General features: G+C 31.3%; 1 protein-coding gene across 1 annotated transcript in view; it reads left to right on the top strand.

Moving 5' to 3' along the window:
* LOC106692699 (paired box protein Pax-6) overlaps window positions 1-17588 on the top strand; it is a 190304-nt gene that overhangs the window by 74224 nt on the left and 98492 nt on the right. The window contains exon 2 of the mRNA XM_014438795.3: window positions 17075-17146. Coding sequence (XP_014294281.1) covers window positions 17075-17146 — 72 coding nt within the window. The remainder of the gene's footprint in view (window positions 1-17074; window positions 17147-17588) is intronic.

Below are 17588 nucleotides of genomic sequence, written 5' to 3'. Positions count from 1 at the left end.
TTATATGGAGTTAAGAAAATTTATAGCCGAATATGGTCATTTGGTGAATCAAAATCAGTTATTGGGAATCATAGGAGTAAGAACGTACCCAGTAATTTTTTTTTTTTTTTTTTTTTTTTTTGGGGGGGGGGGGTTGATTTATTTATTAGTTCTTCTGACAAGTAATTGAACTGATATGGTACCATTTAGTTTGAAATACGTTGACCAAATATATTATCATAGGGTGGTTTTAAATTTATACTTTAGGAGTATTTTTTTTTTTTCTAAAATTTTCTAAATATATATATTTTTCTAAATAAATAGCTATCCATAAATTTTATAAGTACATATTAGTAAAGTAGATATATATTTTGGTATATATTATAGGTAATATGGGTCAAAAGATATTTTTAATGTATATTTAAAAAAAAAAACAATTAATCTCATTAAAAAAAAATAAATAATAAACTACATTAAAGTTTTTATTGTAATTTCTCGTGATATCGTTTTACTTATCGATCCCATTCAGTCAGCCAGAAAGTCATAAAAGAAGATTGTATTTAATTATTTATTATCTTGAAAATGAATGATTTGATTATAGGCGATTAAAGCCAGTTCACGAAGACGATAAATTAGATGGAGCGATCAAAAAGAAAATTAAATGAAATAAGACATAACGCAGGGATATTGGGAAGAATTTATTCCGATAACTACTGTAGCATTCCCTTTTCCCCGAGAGAGTTCACACGAAATGCCTTCAACAACCCCAACGTTTTGATGCTATTCTTTTTCTGTCATCAGTCCTATATGACAGAGGGAATCTTTAAGCTATACACGCTGGGTCGTACGGCCGCTTTGTTTTCTATTTTTGTTGGGATAGTGTAATGCCAACATTTCTTAGTGTATTTGTTCTTTGCCAACAACAACAGAAATAGTGCAAACTAAGCACTAAATGCTTAGTTCAGTCACTTTTATACAAATAATCCGGAATAAATCGATTTTTTCTAAATTCAGATTGTTTAGTTGGGTTTTATAGCACACGTCCATATCTTTCAATCATATTAATGACATATATTTATTGTAAATAGAGAGGAACCATATTTAAATCATATCCCAACTATCGATATTTTGGATACTGGATCATCATGGTTCCACTCTGATAATAGAACTTTTTTACAAAACACTTTCCTTCCGTCCTTCATTTATAATTACAACTTAAAAACAGAGCCTACCTTCAACAGGTTAGGACTGTAAAAAAGTTTTAAATCTAAGATATAAATCTTTTTAAAAAGTTTTAGCAACAAGGGCAATTAGCCTACAATTTTAAGATTTAAAAAAGAAATGACATCAAAATTGAAGGTAGAGCCAAAGAAATCAGTGTGTAGTTGAAAGAAATAATGTAATTGTTATACGAAAATAAAAAAAAAAAAACAATTTGTAGGTTGTATCCTTGAGAATGGCCTGAGGGCCGAAACGTTGGAAAAATTTGAAAGAATAAAAGTAGAAAGGAAAAAAAGGATCAAGATTGTTTTAAATTAAGAATAAACTAAACCACTCTCAAACAAGCATATATAAAAAATAATTAATCTAAATTCATATTATTGTATATGAGAAGAAGATAGTTGAGGATGCGGTCAGAGAATAACATAAATAAGTTAAAAAACGTATTTAGTTCCAACGTTTCGGCCAAAATGTTTAGCCTTTAGTGGAGCTGGCTTATACAACGACGGACGTTCAAGTGTCACTGTATTTAAACGGACACCAGTCCGTCGTCCTACAAGCCCCGATATTATCCACGTTCAACTGTCTACTCATCGTACGTTGATATTTTTACACCATTTTTCTAATACATTCTATAATCCGAATTTTTCAGTAATCCTCCGGCTATTAGTTTGAATTACTGAGATTCCACTGTATCTCTAATGTTACGATAGACTCGACGTTCAAAGCTGACAGACCATGTGCCGAAGATATGTTTTAAGGACTCGATTACGCGATTCAGGACGATTCCGTGTTTGAAAACATCAATCTGTCTAGGCCAAATCTCGATATAAATGGACAGGGATATGAATGAAAAGGGAGAGAATATTAAATACTTTGGGGATCGGATGGCACCTGTTGGCGAGAGTAATTTCGTAACCATCCTGGATAAAACGCTATTCATTGTAACCTTCGGGAGTCCATTCCGCCATTGAGATGCAAATCGATTTAATCTCGAACACATGGGGTCAGTCGATCTCTTATAATCGATTCCTTCTTGGGGAAAATAGACGTTTATTATTTATCATGACAGTAATGATAATCTGTTTAAACTGAAAGTAATTCTGCTTCAGCAGTGAGCACCTTAGAACTCTACATAAATCCCCAAATTTTGTGTAGACAGACTCGTGTTGAAGAAATCGTTATTTTTGAAAAAAAAAAAAAAAAGGTCAGAGATGCAAAAATTATGAACACATTTTTTTTCTGCTGTTATGAAAATTTGCATTTTAAAATTTTTTGCATCTCAAACTTTCCAGTCTCATATCACAACACTCGAAGAATGGTGCCAAATTTGAAGGACCAAATAATCGTAATAAACCCACCGACTGCCCTACAATACTTTAATAGACTTAGAATCTTTATACAAGATTAGAATTCCGACTATTACAGCATTTACTAGACAAACGGTCTAATCTTCCAACTCATTGCAAAAGACTGATCTACATGTCTATTATAAGGCCTATCTGGACATACGGAGTTGAGCTTTAAGGCTCCACTAAACCTTCGAATTCCTCTCATATCCAATCCTTACATTCCAAAATCCTTAAGATTTTTTTTTTAATCCGCGCTTAAGTCCTATCAATTTTTTTTTTTATGAGACTAAAACCTATTAAACATTTACTGTGGTTTTGGGAGCCACCTAGCCTCATAAAGTGAGTACTCATAATTTGGTCAAAATCTGGTGATTTTGAATGAATCACCTCCTTGCACAACCGTTAGTCTAGTAACAGTTTTTCCTTATAAATTACTTTATGAATTTATATCAAAAAATTAATTTTTAGATTACATACATTTGTCATCAGCATCATTTATAAATTAAATTATTTTTCTTTTCATTACAAAAAGTATTGTGAGTTTGTGTAGGAATATTATAGATTGTAAATTTCATTTATTTTTTTTTATAATACATCAATTATTTTTTATTTTTTTATAATACAACAGTAAATTTCCTGTAAGATAAATTTCATTAAACACATAAAATTCTTTTTGGCGAATAATATATAATTGTTAGAATTTAGGGTTATAGTTTGACCCAATAACTGGATTTCTGCGATAGGCAATACTGCCTTCAGCGGTCAATAGTCTGAAAAAAAATCAATTGATAGCGTAAAATAACGCAGCTTTAGAGAGCATGAAATGTTTAATGATTTCACTTTGCCTCTATTACGCGATCGCTAATCGACTATAGGCGTTGCCTCGCGACTGACAGAGTTGTCACCCCCCGCGGCAGGACAGCACTTTTCTTCTCGACAATTAGGAAATGAGTGTAACGAAGTATGAAGGATTCGGCGTGAAATGGCAGGACGTGATCCTGGGAGGTTACGGTCCTCAGCGTCTCCTGCCCGCAGGACATGATGTTCTTGATACGATCGCGTACGAATTGCCAGTCATCCACGGCATCTTCCTATGACAATTATTGCGAACAATGGGCCCAACGAGATCACTAATCTATATGGCACAGTCTTTATTCTCTAAATATTCTACGCCGTATAAAGCGCTCGCTTATTAAATATTACGCTTCGTTATTAAATATTCAGTTTATTAGGAAACGCGACGCGTCATGATATATTTAATGATGATAGTATTGTAATTAGTGAACCTAATGGTTCAATGCCGACACCACGAATTGCCTAAACATCTCCTTCCAACTTCCACTACAATCCAAGTAGCCAACCCCATGAAGACAACCCCGAAAGACAACAAAAAATATTCCATTTTACATACAATACAAATACATAAAAATGATAAAATTAATTAAAAAATAATTTCATCATTCTGAACTTTGTACATTTAACAGAAAAATAATAAAAGTTATAATATATTTAATCAACTTATATAATAACATAAGAAATTATATTGGAAGATGATTAATTTGGACGTATAAAATTAATTATTAGACGATGATCCATCTTGAAAAACGACTAACCTGGAATCATCCCACAACACTGAAAAGACAGAAAATTGCACGCAGATTCTGACTATTACAGGACTTACTAGACAAACGGTCTAAACATCCAACTCATTACAAAAGACTGGTCTACATGACAATAATAAGGCCATCTGGACATAAGGAGTTGAGCTTGGGGCTCCACTAAACTTTCGATTTGCTCTCGTATCCATTCCTTACAATCCAAAATCGTTAATGCTCCTTATTTTGTTACTAATAAAACCATCCATAAAGACCTAAATGTTCCTTATGTAACCGATCTAGCCCTAACCCGATATCAATCCTTTCTTGCTTCCATTCTTCCATTCCTGGCAATCCTCTGAGGCGCCTGAAAAGAAGATGGCCTTGTGACCTTATATTGTAAATTTTTTTTATAGTTCTACTACTGGGTATATTCTCTACATGCTGTATCATTATGGTCTTACTTCAAATTTGCTTGTTGTATTTTTTATACAGTAGTAAATATCAATAAATTAAGACGATGATCCAAGTGCCAGTAAAAAAAGGAGCACATAATAGCAAGAAAAACCTCTTAGTAATAACCAATGTTTCGCCCCACTTTGTAGAGTTTCATCAGGGCTAAATGAAAACCAGATACAAATATATTAAATTATGATATCACTAACAAAATATTCAAAGAAAGTTGTATAAAATGTTCTTCTGAATTTCTTCTGGTTGTTTTAGAACTAAATAAATAAATATTTGTGTTCTCTGTGTTTAATTAAATTAAAAAAATTCACCGAGCTTTGGATTCAATAATTAAAACTCTTGACTAAGATTGTATATTTTAAAATTCTATAGATTTTGTGTAAATACATTGTTATAAATCTTGTTAATTAACTTAAGCAGATTTTTTTTTTGCTTTAACATTGCAGAAATATATATTTATGAAGACATTATATGTCAAAGTAATGAAATTGAATTTATGAGCGCTATATATATATATATATTTATCATCTGCAACCTACATTACTGAAATTTATGTTTCCCTTAATTTCGCTTATCTTTACTTTATTCTTTTTCATAATGAAAATAGAGTAAATCAAACGTAATAGCCAAAAAAATTAAAAATGACTAAACAAGCGTGTAGATACCGACTGTTGTTGCTTCCTTTATTTACCAAGCATTTGCGGCAAGTTGGCTTCAGCCAAGCCTTTACATAAAACTACTAGTTTGTAAAAATAATATTCCGGTCACTTCTTATGTGTTTTACGTCGTTCTATAATTACTAAGGATCAGGTACCCATATAAATAATTATATATTTTACCCTGGAAAGGTGTAAGCCTGCGTATAGAGGTAGTGTTTACCCCATAATTACAGCTATTAGTGCAGTACGATAGAGCTCAGTGGCACTACTGCCACTGAACATATTGCTTTAAAACATCGTTATTAATATAAATAACTGTTATAATAAAAATAACACGCGACTAGTTCAATATTTAATTCAGTATTAATAAAATACTAACATTAAATAATACGACATATATGAGAATTCGGGAGAACTTCGCGGAGGGAAACCGCTAGAGGGCCTTCACGATACGAGATGTAAACTACATAAAGCCTTGAAAATTGATAAGAATAACACGCTACGAAAATGGTTTACGATAATATAAGATTCTACAGTATACATGTGACATAACAGTCCTTGAGTGTTAACATGAACATGTAGAATCTAATAAGGCTGTGATAGGAAAAACATAAGACGATATTACTTAATGGAAATAACAGAAAAAAAATGTGTAATAAATAAGTAAGAGACATATTGTTTATCATTTTTATATCATTATTAAGTGACTTGAATCATTTCAATATCATTTATCAATCATTGTATTGATTAATCCTTTAAGATAATTAACCAGTATATATAAAAGGGTCGAATCTTTGTCGACAATAAACTTTTTGAATTAGTGAATTAGCTTAAAACGGTAAGAGGAAACTTTAAGATAGTTAAATAGAGGAATATTTAAAAAGCGCCAGAAATTGAAAAACGGCGTGAAACCCTCCACTCCCGCCCTCCATGGTAGCCTTACTTATCAGACTTTTCAAACAGAAAATTAAAGCGAGTAGTTTGGTCAATGTACCACATGTCACTATCTCACAAGAGGATATCATAACACAAAAAAAGGCAATCCTTCCCCTCGGACCCGCCCAGCTAAGACCCCCCCGAGCGACGGTCTTATATCACTTTTGAAATATTATCTTAAAATGATAATTAAATCGAGCAATATTTAAAAAACGCCTGAAATTAAAAAAACGACTTGATCTTATATCTAATATCTTAATAAATTTATATTGAGATGGTAATGACATAAACTTAAGTTATCTAAAAATTGGTAGTAATGCTAAAATACATTTCATTTATTTCAACATACGATATAAGTACGGCCACGAGTTCATTGACGCATTAAGATAAAAAAGATCCATTTTGGAAAATTGAAACAAAAAATAAAATAAATTAAGAAACGTGTAAATAAGAGATGCTTCTGGCAAAAGCTCCACTAGTCGATAAGTTTTATTTAAATTTTTTATTTCTTTAATTATTCCCACGAAATGGAAACTTGACCACCCACCATGGTTAGATTAGGGTAGTAACTTATAGATAACCTTCTCCTATCCCCGTATATCAGAAATGACCAGAAAGGTTCATTAATAAAAAAAAAAAAATCAATCATTAATAATTTTCGATGGAATTTGTAAAATATAGCTAATATTAACATTATGTTCAGAAAACCGCCACGCTAAAAATATTTCAGAATTATTGGTGTTTCACCGATGAGCTGTTTATTTTATAGGCTTCTAATGCTGTGCTGTTTTTCATATAACAGCAGTGTAATCAGGTGCTTAATGCTACACAATATAATTACCCTTTTCACATTTTTTTTTTTGGATTATGGTTCTTGGTTTGGTTAGTTCAGTTTATCAAATAAGTAATGTAAAGACTAATTTAAATAGTTCCATTTTTATTATTTATTCAACTTGGATATTCTAAATAAATATTTAACTCTAAAGAGAAGAATAAATAGTGTCAGAACTTGTTGATAAAAATAATTTGCAATATATTCGGGTCATAAGTTTATGATTTCCTACACTACTCTTTAATAAAACTCCACATACTCCTGTCGAACTGATCCGTTACTTAGGACTACATATGGACAAACGACTTACTAGGAATCCTCTCTCAAGACTGAAAAGACAGGAAGCTCTTCGATTTTTCTCTTAGTCCATTACAAAAGACTGATCAACGTGAATGTAATAAGGCCTATCTGGACATACGGAGTTAAGCTTTGAGGCTCCACTAAACCTTCGATTTCCTCTCGTATCCAATCCTTGCAGTCTAAAATCCTTCGCAAAATCCTTAATGCTCCTTACTTTGTCATAAATCAAGTCATCCATAAGGACCTCAATGTTTCCTATGTTGCCGATTCAGATACCAATCCGAAAATATGGCCTCTAGGCTTCATGGCCTCTTCTATAAATTTTATTGGAATTCTATCAATTGGATAGAATCTAGATTCACCATATATCTAAATGGTAGCTATTGCAGAACTAACATTAAATATACTCTTTTATTTATTTTTTTTATATTAAAGGTATAAGCCTTTTAAGTATTTATATAGGTATGTAATCCTAATTACACAATCGCATTAAAAGGGAAAATGGATTTTAATCGCATTACAAGATAGCAGCTTATTTTAGAATATTCACTCCTTAATTAATTAATATTAATTGGTTCACATTAAAATGAATTTTTTCATCAACAATAAAATTCCTATATTTTTAGATATGGGATAGATTATTCTATTAAAAAATCTATTAAAGAATGGTGTCAAAACTGGAGAATCAAAATAAATCCTGACAAATCCCATCAAATCACCATTACTCTCCGTCTTAACCTCTACTATTCTGTCCTACAGTATCCTTTCTAAATACTCCACTAACGCCTGTGGAACAGATTCGATACTTAGGACTCCATCTTGATAAGAGACTTACTTGGAATCCACACAGATGACTGAAAAGACAAGAAACTGCTCGTAGATTCCGATTGCTACAACACTTACTTGACAAACGATCTAAACATTCACAACAAAAAATTAGTATACACTATGATAATCAGACCAATTTGGACATATGGAATTGAGCTCTGGAGCTCCACCAAACCATCCGATTCTTCCCGCATCCAATCGTTACAACCCAAAATCCTACGTAAAATCCTTGATGCTCCTTATTACGTCACATATAAACTCATTCACAAAGACCTTAACATCCCATTCGTTGCAGATTTGACCCAAAACAGATATGCGTCTTTTCATTCCAAACTCCAACCATCTAACCATCCTAACCCATTAATTCTTAATATTTCATCCTTAACAATCCCTTCTAATCCTCCGAGACGTCTGAAAAGAAGATGGCCATGGTACCTTTTAATTTAAATTAATGTTTGAAGTACCACCAATGAGTGGTTCCTTCCCAAGATTTTCAAGTATATATGAAACATACAACATATTTACTAATTGTATTTATTATTTGTACAGTTGTAAATCATATTAAATAAATACAATTAAAAAAACAAAGGTCAAAACTTAATGTAATAATTTGCTATATATAATAAAAAATATATCATATTTTACTGCACTCACTCACATATATATTCATCCTTGAACATCCGATTCGCTTATACAATTAGTATATTATAGGTAATTGATATTTATTTTTATTATATCCTGTTTGCTATATTGCCGTAAGATGTTGAGCCACAGGAGGTAAAGAACAATTGAAGGAAGGACAACGACATCGAATACAGGCTAGTGATCGGCCATTGTACTCCGGATATTTTTACATGAAACCGGTAGCCGGTTGCAATGGCGTTCGATGGTGGGGGTGGACATCGGATCGGGGGTGGACTGAGGGTTTGATGTTCCAACAGGGGTAAATAGATTGATGGATTGATGGATTGATTGATACGGTCCATTCTATACATAGCTTATGTATAAGTGCCATCAATAAATGACCATAAAGAGTTATTGAAATCGAAACAAAATTTTCCAAGACCCAATGAGTTATAGTGAAACAAGATATTCAACAACCTCCATTAATATGATTTTTTATTTTTTTATTTATTTAATGTAATTTTCAACTGTATAAAATAATACAATAAGTAAATATGTTGTGTGTTTCATATACACTTGAAAATCTAGGGAAGGAACCACCCATCGGTGGTACTTCAAACATTAATTTAAATTAGAAGTTCCGGGGCCATCTTCTTTTCAGACGCCTCGGAGGATTATCAGGGGTTGTTAAGGATGAAAGATTAAGAATTAATGGGATAGGATGATTAAGGGTTTGGATTGAAAAGCCGCCAATCTGTTTTGTGCCAATTCTGCAATGAATGGGATGTTAAGGTCTTTGCGAATGAGTTTATTTGTAACGTAATAAGGAGCATCATGGATTTTACGTAGGATTTTGGATTGTAAGGATTGGATGCGGGAGGAATTTTATGGCTTGGTAGAGCCCCAGAGCTCAATTCCATATGTCCAGATTGGTCTGATTATTGTAGTGTATACTAATTGTTTGTAGTGAATGGGAAGTTTAGAGCGTTTGTCAAGTAAGGTGATATTTTTAAAATTTATTTTTTATAATTATATAATGTGATATTATTTACTGCTTATAACTATTTATTCTTACATTTTCTCTGTTTCAAACTTTTTTTTTTTACTTGATTAATATCCTGATAATAATAAAATCACAATGGATTTGACTAATGGGTTTTTCATTAAATCTCGTAGAACTCCCAATGGGTTTCTCTCTTCACAGGTAGAAGAGATAATTTAGTATTTTTTATTTAATTCTAATGACATTCTTAATGCCTACAGAGTATTTACAATAAAGAATTATAAAATAAAAATATTTTTGAAGTGAAAATGAGATGAAAATAATTGTTTTGTTGTTTATATGCAATTATGCAACCTTCTTTATGAAAAAATATTACTTCTCCAACGTTTCTACCAATCTGACCATCGTCAAAGACAATTTTAATTTCATTATCACAGCCTCACTTAGATGTATTGCAATAAACCAGGGTAACCAAAAACTAGTGTGTAGACCATTTATTAATAATTTCTATCCGTTACAATTTTTTTTATTCTATTGTCACTAACTCAGTAGGATGATAGATTACAGAAAGACAACACAAAGTATATAAACTTTTTTACTGAAAATACTGACAAACTACGCGAAGAAAAACATAATATTCAAGTGAAAGTTTTGAGCGGTTCGAGGGTGAAAAAACAATTCTATGAAGACGATATTGGACACGGATATTATCACAGCTGGAGATCTCTAGCTCCAGTGAACTTACAGAAGTCGGCGCTGTTAAAAGAAAGTGTTCAAAACGTTATCTAACACACTACTTAACAAAATGAGTAACATAATTCAAGTTATGAATAACAAAGAAATATCCGATTCATTTAAATTTAAATTTATATGTAAATGTAAACGGATAAAAAAATTATATCATTTATACATACTTCCATTTAGACAGATTTTTTTTATTATCTTAACACTCTAACGTTTCGGCCATTCTGTTTATTTTGAAGGATCTTAATACACTACCACAGCCAATACACTGGTAATTAAAATAATTGCAGGCTATTATAATTACTAGTCAACATTGATGAGTCTGCCAAGTATAGGTAGGGGGTTTATAAAATGGTGGCTGTTTCAAAATTTTAAAAATACACTAATTTTTCATTCAGAGCTCTATATCTTAAAAACTACCAACAACACTAGAAAATCTAAGAGAACATTATTTAAATAAGAGTAAATTTTCTGAAATATTAGCCCTAAAAGAGCTATTTACGTCCAATAGTTCTATAGAGATATAGCTTTTCAAAAAGCAAAATTACTTAAAAATCTTCTGAAAGATTAGTAGTTAGCAAATGTATTTTGAGAAATCTATATCTCAGGAACTAAGAGACGTACAGATGTCTATTAGCACTCAGATTAAAGCTACTTAAATTTAATATAAAATGTTAAATAACTTTTATCTCTGTAGGAGTAGCAGTTTTTATGATATTTGACAAAATAAACTCACAAAATGTTAATTTCTAGCTGTTCGTATAAAATGTTGGATTTTTGAAAAAATATATCTCTATATCCATAAGACGTACATATGTCTGCCAACACTCAAAATAAAGGAAATTTAACTTACTATAAAGTAGTTTATGAAACTTATCTTCTTAGGAGTAGTAGTTTTTATGATATAAAATATAAATTTGGCAAATAAAAATTTGTCCGAACAACTACATGACATTAGGGCTCATATTTTAGCAAATTTACTCTTCTTTTAATGACGTTCTCTTAGGTTTTCTTGTGTTGTTCCTACATTTTAAGATATAGAGCTCCGAATTAATTTTTTTTTTTTTTATCGTTTTGAAACAGCCGCCATTTTTATTCCCTCTACCTATACTTGGCAGACTCATCAATTTTGACTATTAATTATACATAGTTTTCATTAAAGTAATCAAAAGTTGGGGTGAGATAACTCCCTTTTTACTCCTTTTGGGTTCTTGTACTATTGCTACAAGCCTCTCCTAACTTTGGTGTAGATTGGTTGAGTCATCTTTAAGTTGTTTCTATACTTTACCATATATTTTTAAATAATGTTATTTAACGCTATAAACTAAACAGATATAGTAAGATATTGATTAAATCATTAATATGTTGTGTAAATAACTAAATATTTTAATTCCTTTCAAACTTTCAATTAATTTGTCTACATCCTCTTAATGTAGCAATGACGAAGCAATGCCGGGTCTCCTAGTATCAAAATAAATAAATACTTAAATTAATTCATTTATATCTTGATATTATTACTAATTCTATTCCTGGGTGAATACAGACTAAGTAATTATCAGCGAAGGAGTCGGTACCCTTTTAATAATTAATCACGTGCTCTGTTGTCCTTGGCGACAGTGCAACATATGTTTTTATACTTTGACGCTGACCTTAAGTATATATCGTGAAGTATGGAAACAGAGGCGAGGATATTCTCAGAAATGGCGGTTAGCTACAACACTTTCTGACCAAGTGACAATTATGAACGGCATCAAATTTTCAGTCCGGAATTTACGCTCGTTCGCTCGGAGAGATATCTCATTACACGACCATGGGCAATTTTGTGAAGGCTTTGCCTGTAATTGTGGTCAGTATTCCTTACGTATTAAAAACCTCTCGCCCTCTCCTGCTACATTTTGTGGTCTACGCGTGATAACTTTCTTGGAAATCGTTTTGGTCGCGTGAAAAATTTATTTGTGACTTTCGATAAATGTTACATATTTTATTTAACAATTGGCTCCTTCCTACTCAATAAAACGCAAGTGCTTTTCTCCAATCCGTAAAATACCTTCGGGCAGAAAAAGAACTATTATGAATTGTATACATATATTTTGTAGGTATGAATAAGTACTTTTGAAGAGTAAAAAATAACATTGGATTAATTTGGGATTGTAGTAAACCTCGTTTATTTCTTATATATTAGTAAAAATATAACATAATATCGAACATTTGTTAATAATTAGCAGTGGCAGATACTTATTTTCTGGTCCACTGTAATAGTGTGGGTTCAGGAGTCCTCCAGTGTCCACCCTGCCTAAATCACCTCCCTACTCAACCGTTGATCTTTTAACAGCACTCCCATACAAAATACTTCACCCCTCACCCTTCACGGGTTGTAGTGATAGAGATTTATTTATTTTTTTAATAGAGAACATTATGTATATTCATTAATTTTAGTTTAGAAATTTTTTTAATACTATACGGCATCTCATTGTGGACTAAAAAAAATTATAATTTGATATATTATTTAAAATTTACATATAGAGTTTTATTAGTACAACCTATTTTAAAAACAAACGCAATCCAGACTAAAATTGTAGTTTATTCATCAAAAATAAAAATTATATTTTTAATACATTTTTTTCTTTTATTAAATTTTTAAAAAATTTAGTGATATAGGGATATAATGTTTTGTTAATTCGTTTAATTTCAGTTATTATTTCTATTTAAGACTTGACAATTTGCTAGTGTTATGACGATGGTTTAGTAAATTCTTTACTTTTACTAACCTTCATATGGAATATATAGTAAGGAAAAGTGTGGATTGTAATTTATTCATTATAGATAAAAATCATATAAAACAAATATGTATATATTATTTTATTATAAGTTTTTAAAAAAAAAGAAAGAGAATGATATCCAAGGGATCGTAAGAAAAATCTTTGTAATATGAAGCAGATCAATTAGTACATGGTGTTGAGTGCCTCATATCGCAACATTATGACTTGAAGAATGCCAGGACACGAACTGGCAGGATCGTGTACCTAAAGGATTATCCTGGATAATGTATAAGGAAGATAGGGAGTGTCCTGGAACAATATATCTTGGACATCTGTTGGCGACTGCCCACTTTCAGAGATAGCTTGGTCTTCAGCCTCTTGTAGTGTAGGTAGTAACGGCGTTCCAGGCTGTCGTCTCGATTATCTCGTAAGTGTATGCATACCTGTCTGTGTATGGTGTATCTCGAATCGGTGCTGGGTCGAGGAGCAATCATTATAGTCCAAACAGGTTTTGATTTCATAATTATATTTTTACTCAAGTAAAAAAAAAAATATATATCCATCCCATGTTTAATATTCCAACTATCGTACACACTTTTTTGCAGACATTAGAATATGGAGAAATTAAACAATAACCCTTAGAAAAGGTTGTGCCGTCGTAATTTAAATTGAGATCTCTTAAATCTCAGGTAAAATTAATAAATATCAGTTGCACCAGAAAAGTTAACCTTCAAATCTAGCGGTAAAATTTAATGGCCAATGATAGCCGGTTAAACTGAGATTTAGAGTAAACCTTCGTACTCTTGAACAAATTAAAGTTATTAAAATCTTAGTCTTACTGGATATTAGTGCAACCTGTCCTTAATAATATTCATCAGGACCTTAGCGTTGCAGATATACAAGAAAAATGTCCTCCGAGTAGTTTTTTTTTAACATCATTTCCCAACATATGGACTTGTGTAGCCACACTGTAGGAATGTCAAGAATGTTTCTCGGGGAAATAAATATTGATTGAAGTAACTGGGAATCGAACCCATACGACCTGAACCAAACCTTCTGGGACCTTCGCTCTTGTATAGTCAGCTTTACGTCTTCCAGTTTACGACCAGTTCGGCTTCTTCACTATTTCTCTTGTATACGTAATTAACAATTTTTCAAGATTGTTTGTCATTTAAAAATAAAATCTATGGAACGAACTGTTGGATTTACAGGTATATTAATCATAGTAAATACTTAAAGAAACATAAAAGATAAAATCGATACCTGTTTTACTCTAATCTTCAACTTTCTTATTTTTGGTGAAATCGGAGAGCTGTCTCCGAAATATGTAATGATATTCTTTATTTATTCTGGAACAAGTCCCTTTAGAATAGAATTACAAGCATCGACAAGAGGCATTAGTGCATTAGAATATATAAAAAATAAAAATGAGCTGATAAAACATAAATATAACTAAAATAATGAATTGGAGAAAAAAAAAAAATATATTTAAAAAATATCTAAAATAAAAAAAATTAAATAAGACAGATAATATGAAACCTTATATTACCACCTCAAAATTCATAGCATGACTAACTTCTAATAATATGAATTAAAAAGAATTAAACATAAATGAACTAAAAATAACTAACTATAAGGTACAATTTATTGTTAATATATAATTATACACGTAGTAACTTATTATTGAAACCCATAAAATACGCTCACGAAAGAAAGACCCAACGCTATATAACAAACATTCCTGTTGTTAAGTATAAAATTATTTGAAAAAAGAAATTATAAAATAAATAAACACAGTAGAATATATTGATATTAATAGAGACGATCGTCTCAGAGTCCTTAAAGAGCAGAATAGAGCCATCAAAATAACATTCCAGGACAAAGGAATTGCTGTTTGATGAGGATTTACAACTCCTCCTAAGGAGATGTTTAAGGACCTGTTTAAAGTCTTATTGCCGAGGCACCTCGCCTCCCCCATGTTTCCTTTATCTCTTATCCCGCTCATGTTCTCAACACCTACCTCTAAATTCTTGTCACTTATTGAAGAATCCTCAGAGAATAAGAAAAACAGAAATGGATTTTTAGGAGGATAGTCCGGGTGGTGGTCAATAAAGGTATCAACATAGTAAAAGAGAACTAGGACTGTCTGATCGCCGTACCTTTATTGACTGCCACCCGACTATCTTCATACAGTTAACTGTCTTCATCCAATACGAGTAATGGATTTTATTTTAAGTTCTCTTCAAACTTCGCAATTCTGATTGCATATCTTCATATCAGTATGGAACTGATCAATCAAATTTTTTCCAGTTCTAGTAGTATGATTTTATTTGTGACAAAGTAAGGAGCATTGAGGATTTTACGAAGGATTTTGGATTGTAAGGATTGGATACGAGAGGAATTCAAAGGTTTAGGGGAGCCCCAAATCTCAACTCCGTATGTCCAGATAGGCCTTATTACAGTCATGTAGATCAGTCTTTTGTAATGTGTTGGAAGTTTAGGCCTTTTGTCCAGTAAGTGCTGTAATAGTCGAAATCGACGTGCATTTTCCTGTCTTTTCAGTCTTGTGTGAGGATTCCAGGTTAGTCGTTTGTTCAGATGTAGTCCAAGGTAGCGGATCTGTTAGACAGGGGTAAGATCAACATAGTTAAAAGATACTGTAGGGCAGTCGGCAGGTTTACGACGAAGGGTATAGGTGATTTGATAGGATTTGTTGGGATTTATTTTAGTCCTCCAATTACGACACCATTCTTCGAGGGCTGTGATATAGGATTGGAGAGTTTTAAATGCAATCAAAGGGTTAAACAGGAATAAAATATTTTAATAGATTTTCTGAATAATGATTCATTACTTTTGCATTTTTTTCTCTTAGTTTTTTTTAATTTTAAATATTTACTGAATGCATATTATTATATCCTTCTAGATAATTCTTGAGTTTTTTAAAAACGATTAATTAAATAGTACTTAGTGAATTATTAAGTATATATATTTTTTTATTTATATTTAATTCAATGCTTGTTAAAGGGGAAGAGGGGGAGGAAAAATGTGTTAAGATGGAAGAGAAAATATAAAGAAAGAAAGGATTAAAATTTAAAAAAGGATTAAAAAATAAAAATGAAGTATAGAAGGCAAGCGGGCAAGTTGTCTGTTTTTGTTGAAACAAATAAAAGAACAGAAAAATGATAAATAAATAAAAAATCATATATTATTAGAGTATATGATAAGGGTACTCAACTATACCAATATTTTTAAAAAAATTGTGTGACTAGAGATAAGTTAGTATGTTTAGTATTTAGCAATCCAATACAGTTGGGCAGATCTACTGTTTTGAATAAAGTTTATCTCTCTTTATTCTGACAATTATATTAGTTAGAACAGCTTAAAATAAATAAAGTTATATCATTCTTTTTGATCCTAATATTCGTATAATTAAAAAAAAAACTTAATATTTAAAATTAAAATTATGATAATTAAAAAAATAAATTAAATCTGTATAGCTACAACCCAAGAAGGGTCAGGAGTTCATTACTTTGTAAAGAAGTACTGTTACTAAACCAAAGGTCGTGCAAGGAGGTGATTTGGTCAGAATCACGCTCGATTATTACTCAATTAAGGGTACTATGTTTATGAGGCCTGTGATACAGAAAATAATTATCTGCTACAGCCGATTCAAACCCGGGTCCTTAGAGTTAATATTTTGATAATATACACACTTATATCATATAAACTTATTTTTATGTCATATTTATGTTTTTTTAAATTTCCATATTCCAGATAAACCGGGTGCTACCAGTCCTCTCCTCCCTACTCTTCCTCCAGGAGCTCCCCCGCGATTAAAGTTGGATGGTGAGTGAATTTAATTTAATTATTTTACTAAATAAGAATAAAGTTCAGGCGGACAAGTTGTCTGTTATTACTTTCCAAACATTACTAGGTAAGGAGTGTATTGTCATCGGATCAAATTTTAATATGCACTTTTCAACTTATCTTACCTTTTTAGGGCCCTCAAAAGACGTATTTTTGTCCTTCTTCAACTGTTCAGCTCAGATTCCCGTGGAAATATTTTATTGGGTTGTAAAATAAGTTCGTAGCCTTTTTTTAATATTTTAATTTAATGCTTTCTGTGTTTATAAAATCATGTTTACTTAATCAATAATGTTTACATATTATAAAAAAAGGATTAGTTAAGTTGCTTTTTTTTATTTTATTTTATTTATTTATTGATATTTACAACTGTATAAAAAAATACAACCGGTAAATTTGATCATAATGACATAATGATATGATA

This window comes from Halyomorpha halys, unplaced genomic scaffold (assembly GCF_000696795.3).
Source record: "Halyomorpha halys isolate HHAL.00 unplaced genomic scaffold, Hhal_1.1 Scaffold67.1, whole genome shotgun sequence".
NCBI classification, from domain to species: domain Eukaryota; kingdom Metazoa; phylum Arthropoda; class Insecta; order Hemiptera; family Pentatomidae; genus Halyomorpha; species Halyomorpha halys.
Note: the sequence above shows the minus strand (reverse complement) of the source record. Positions and strands in the feature narration are given on the sequence as shown.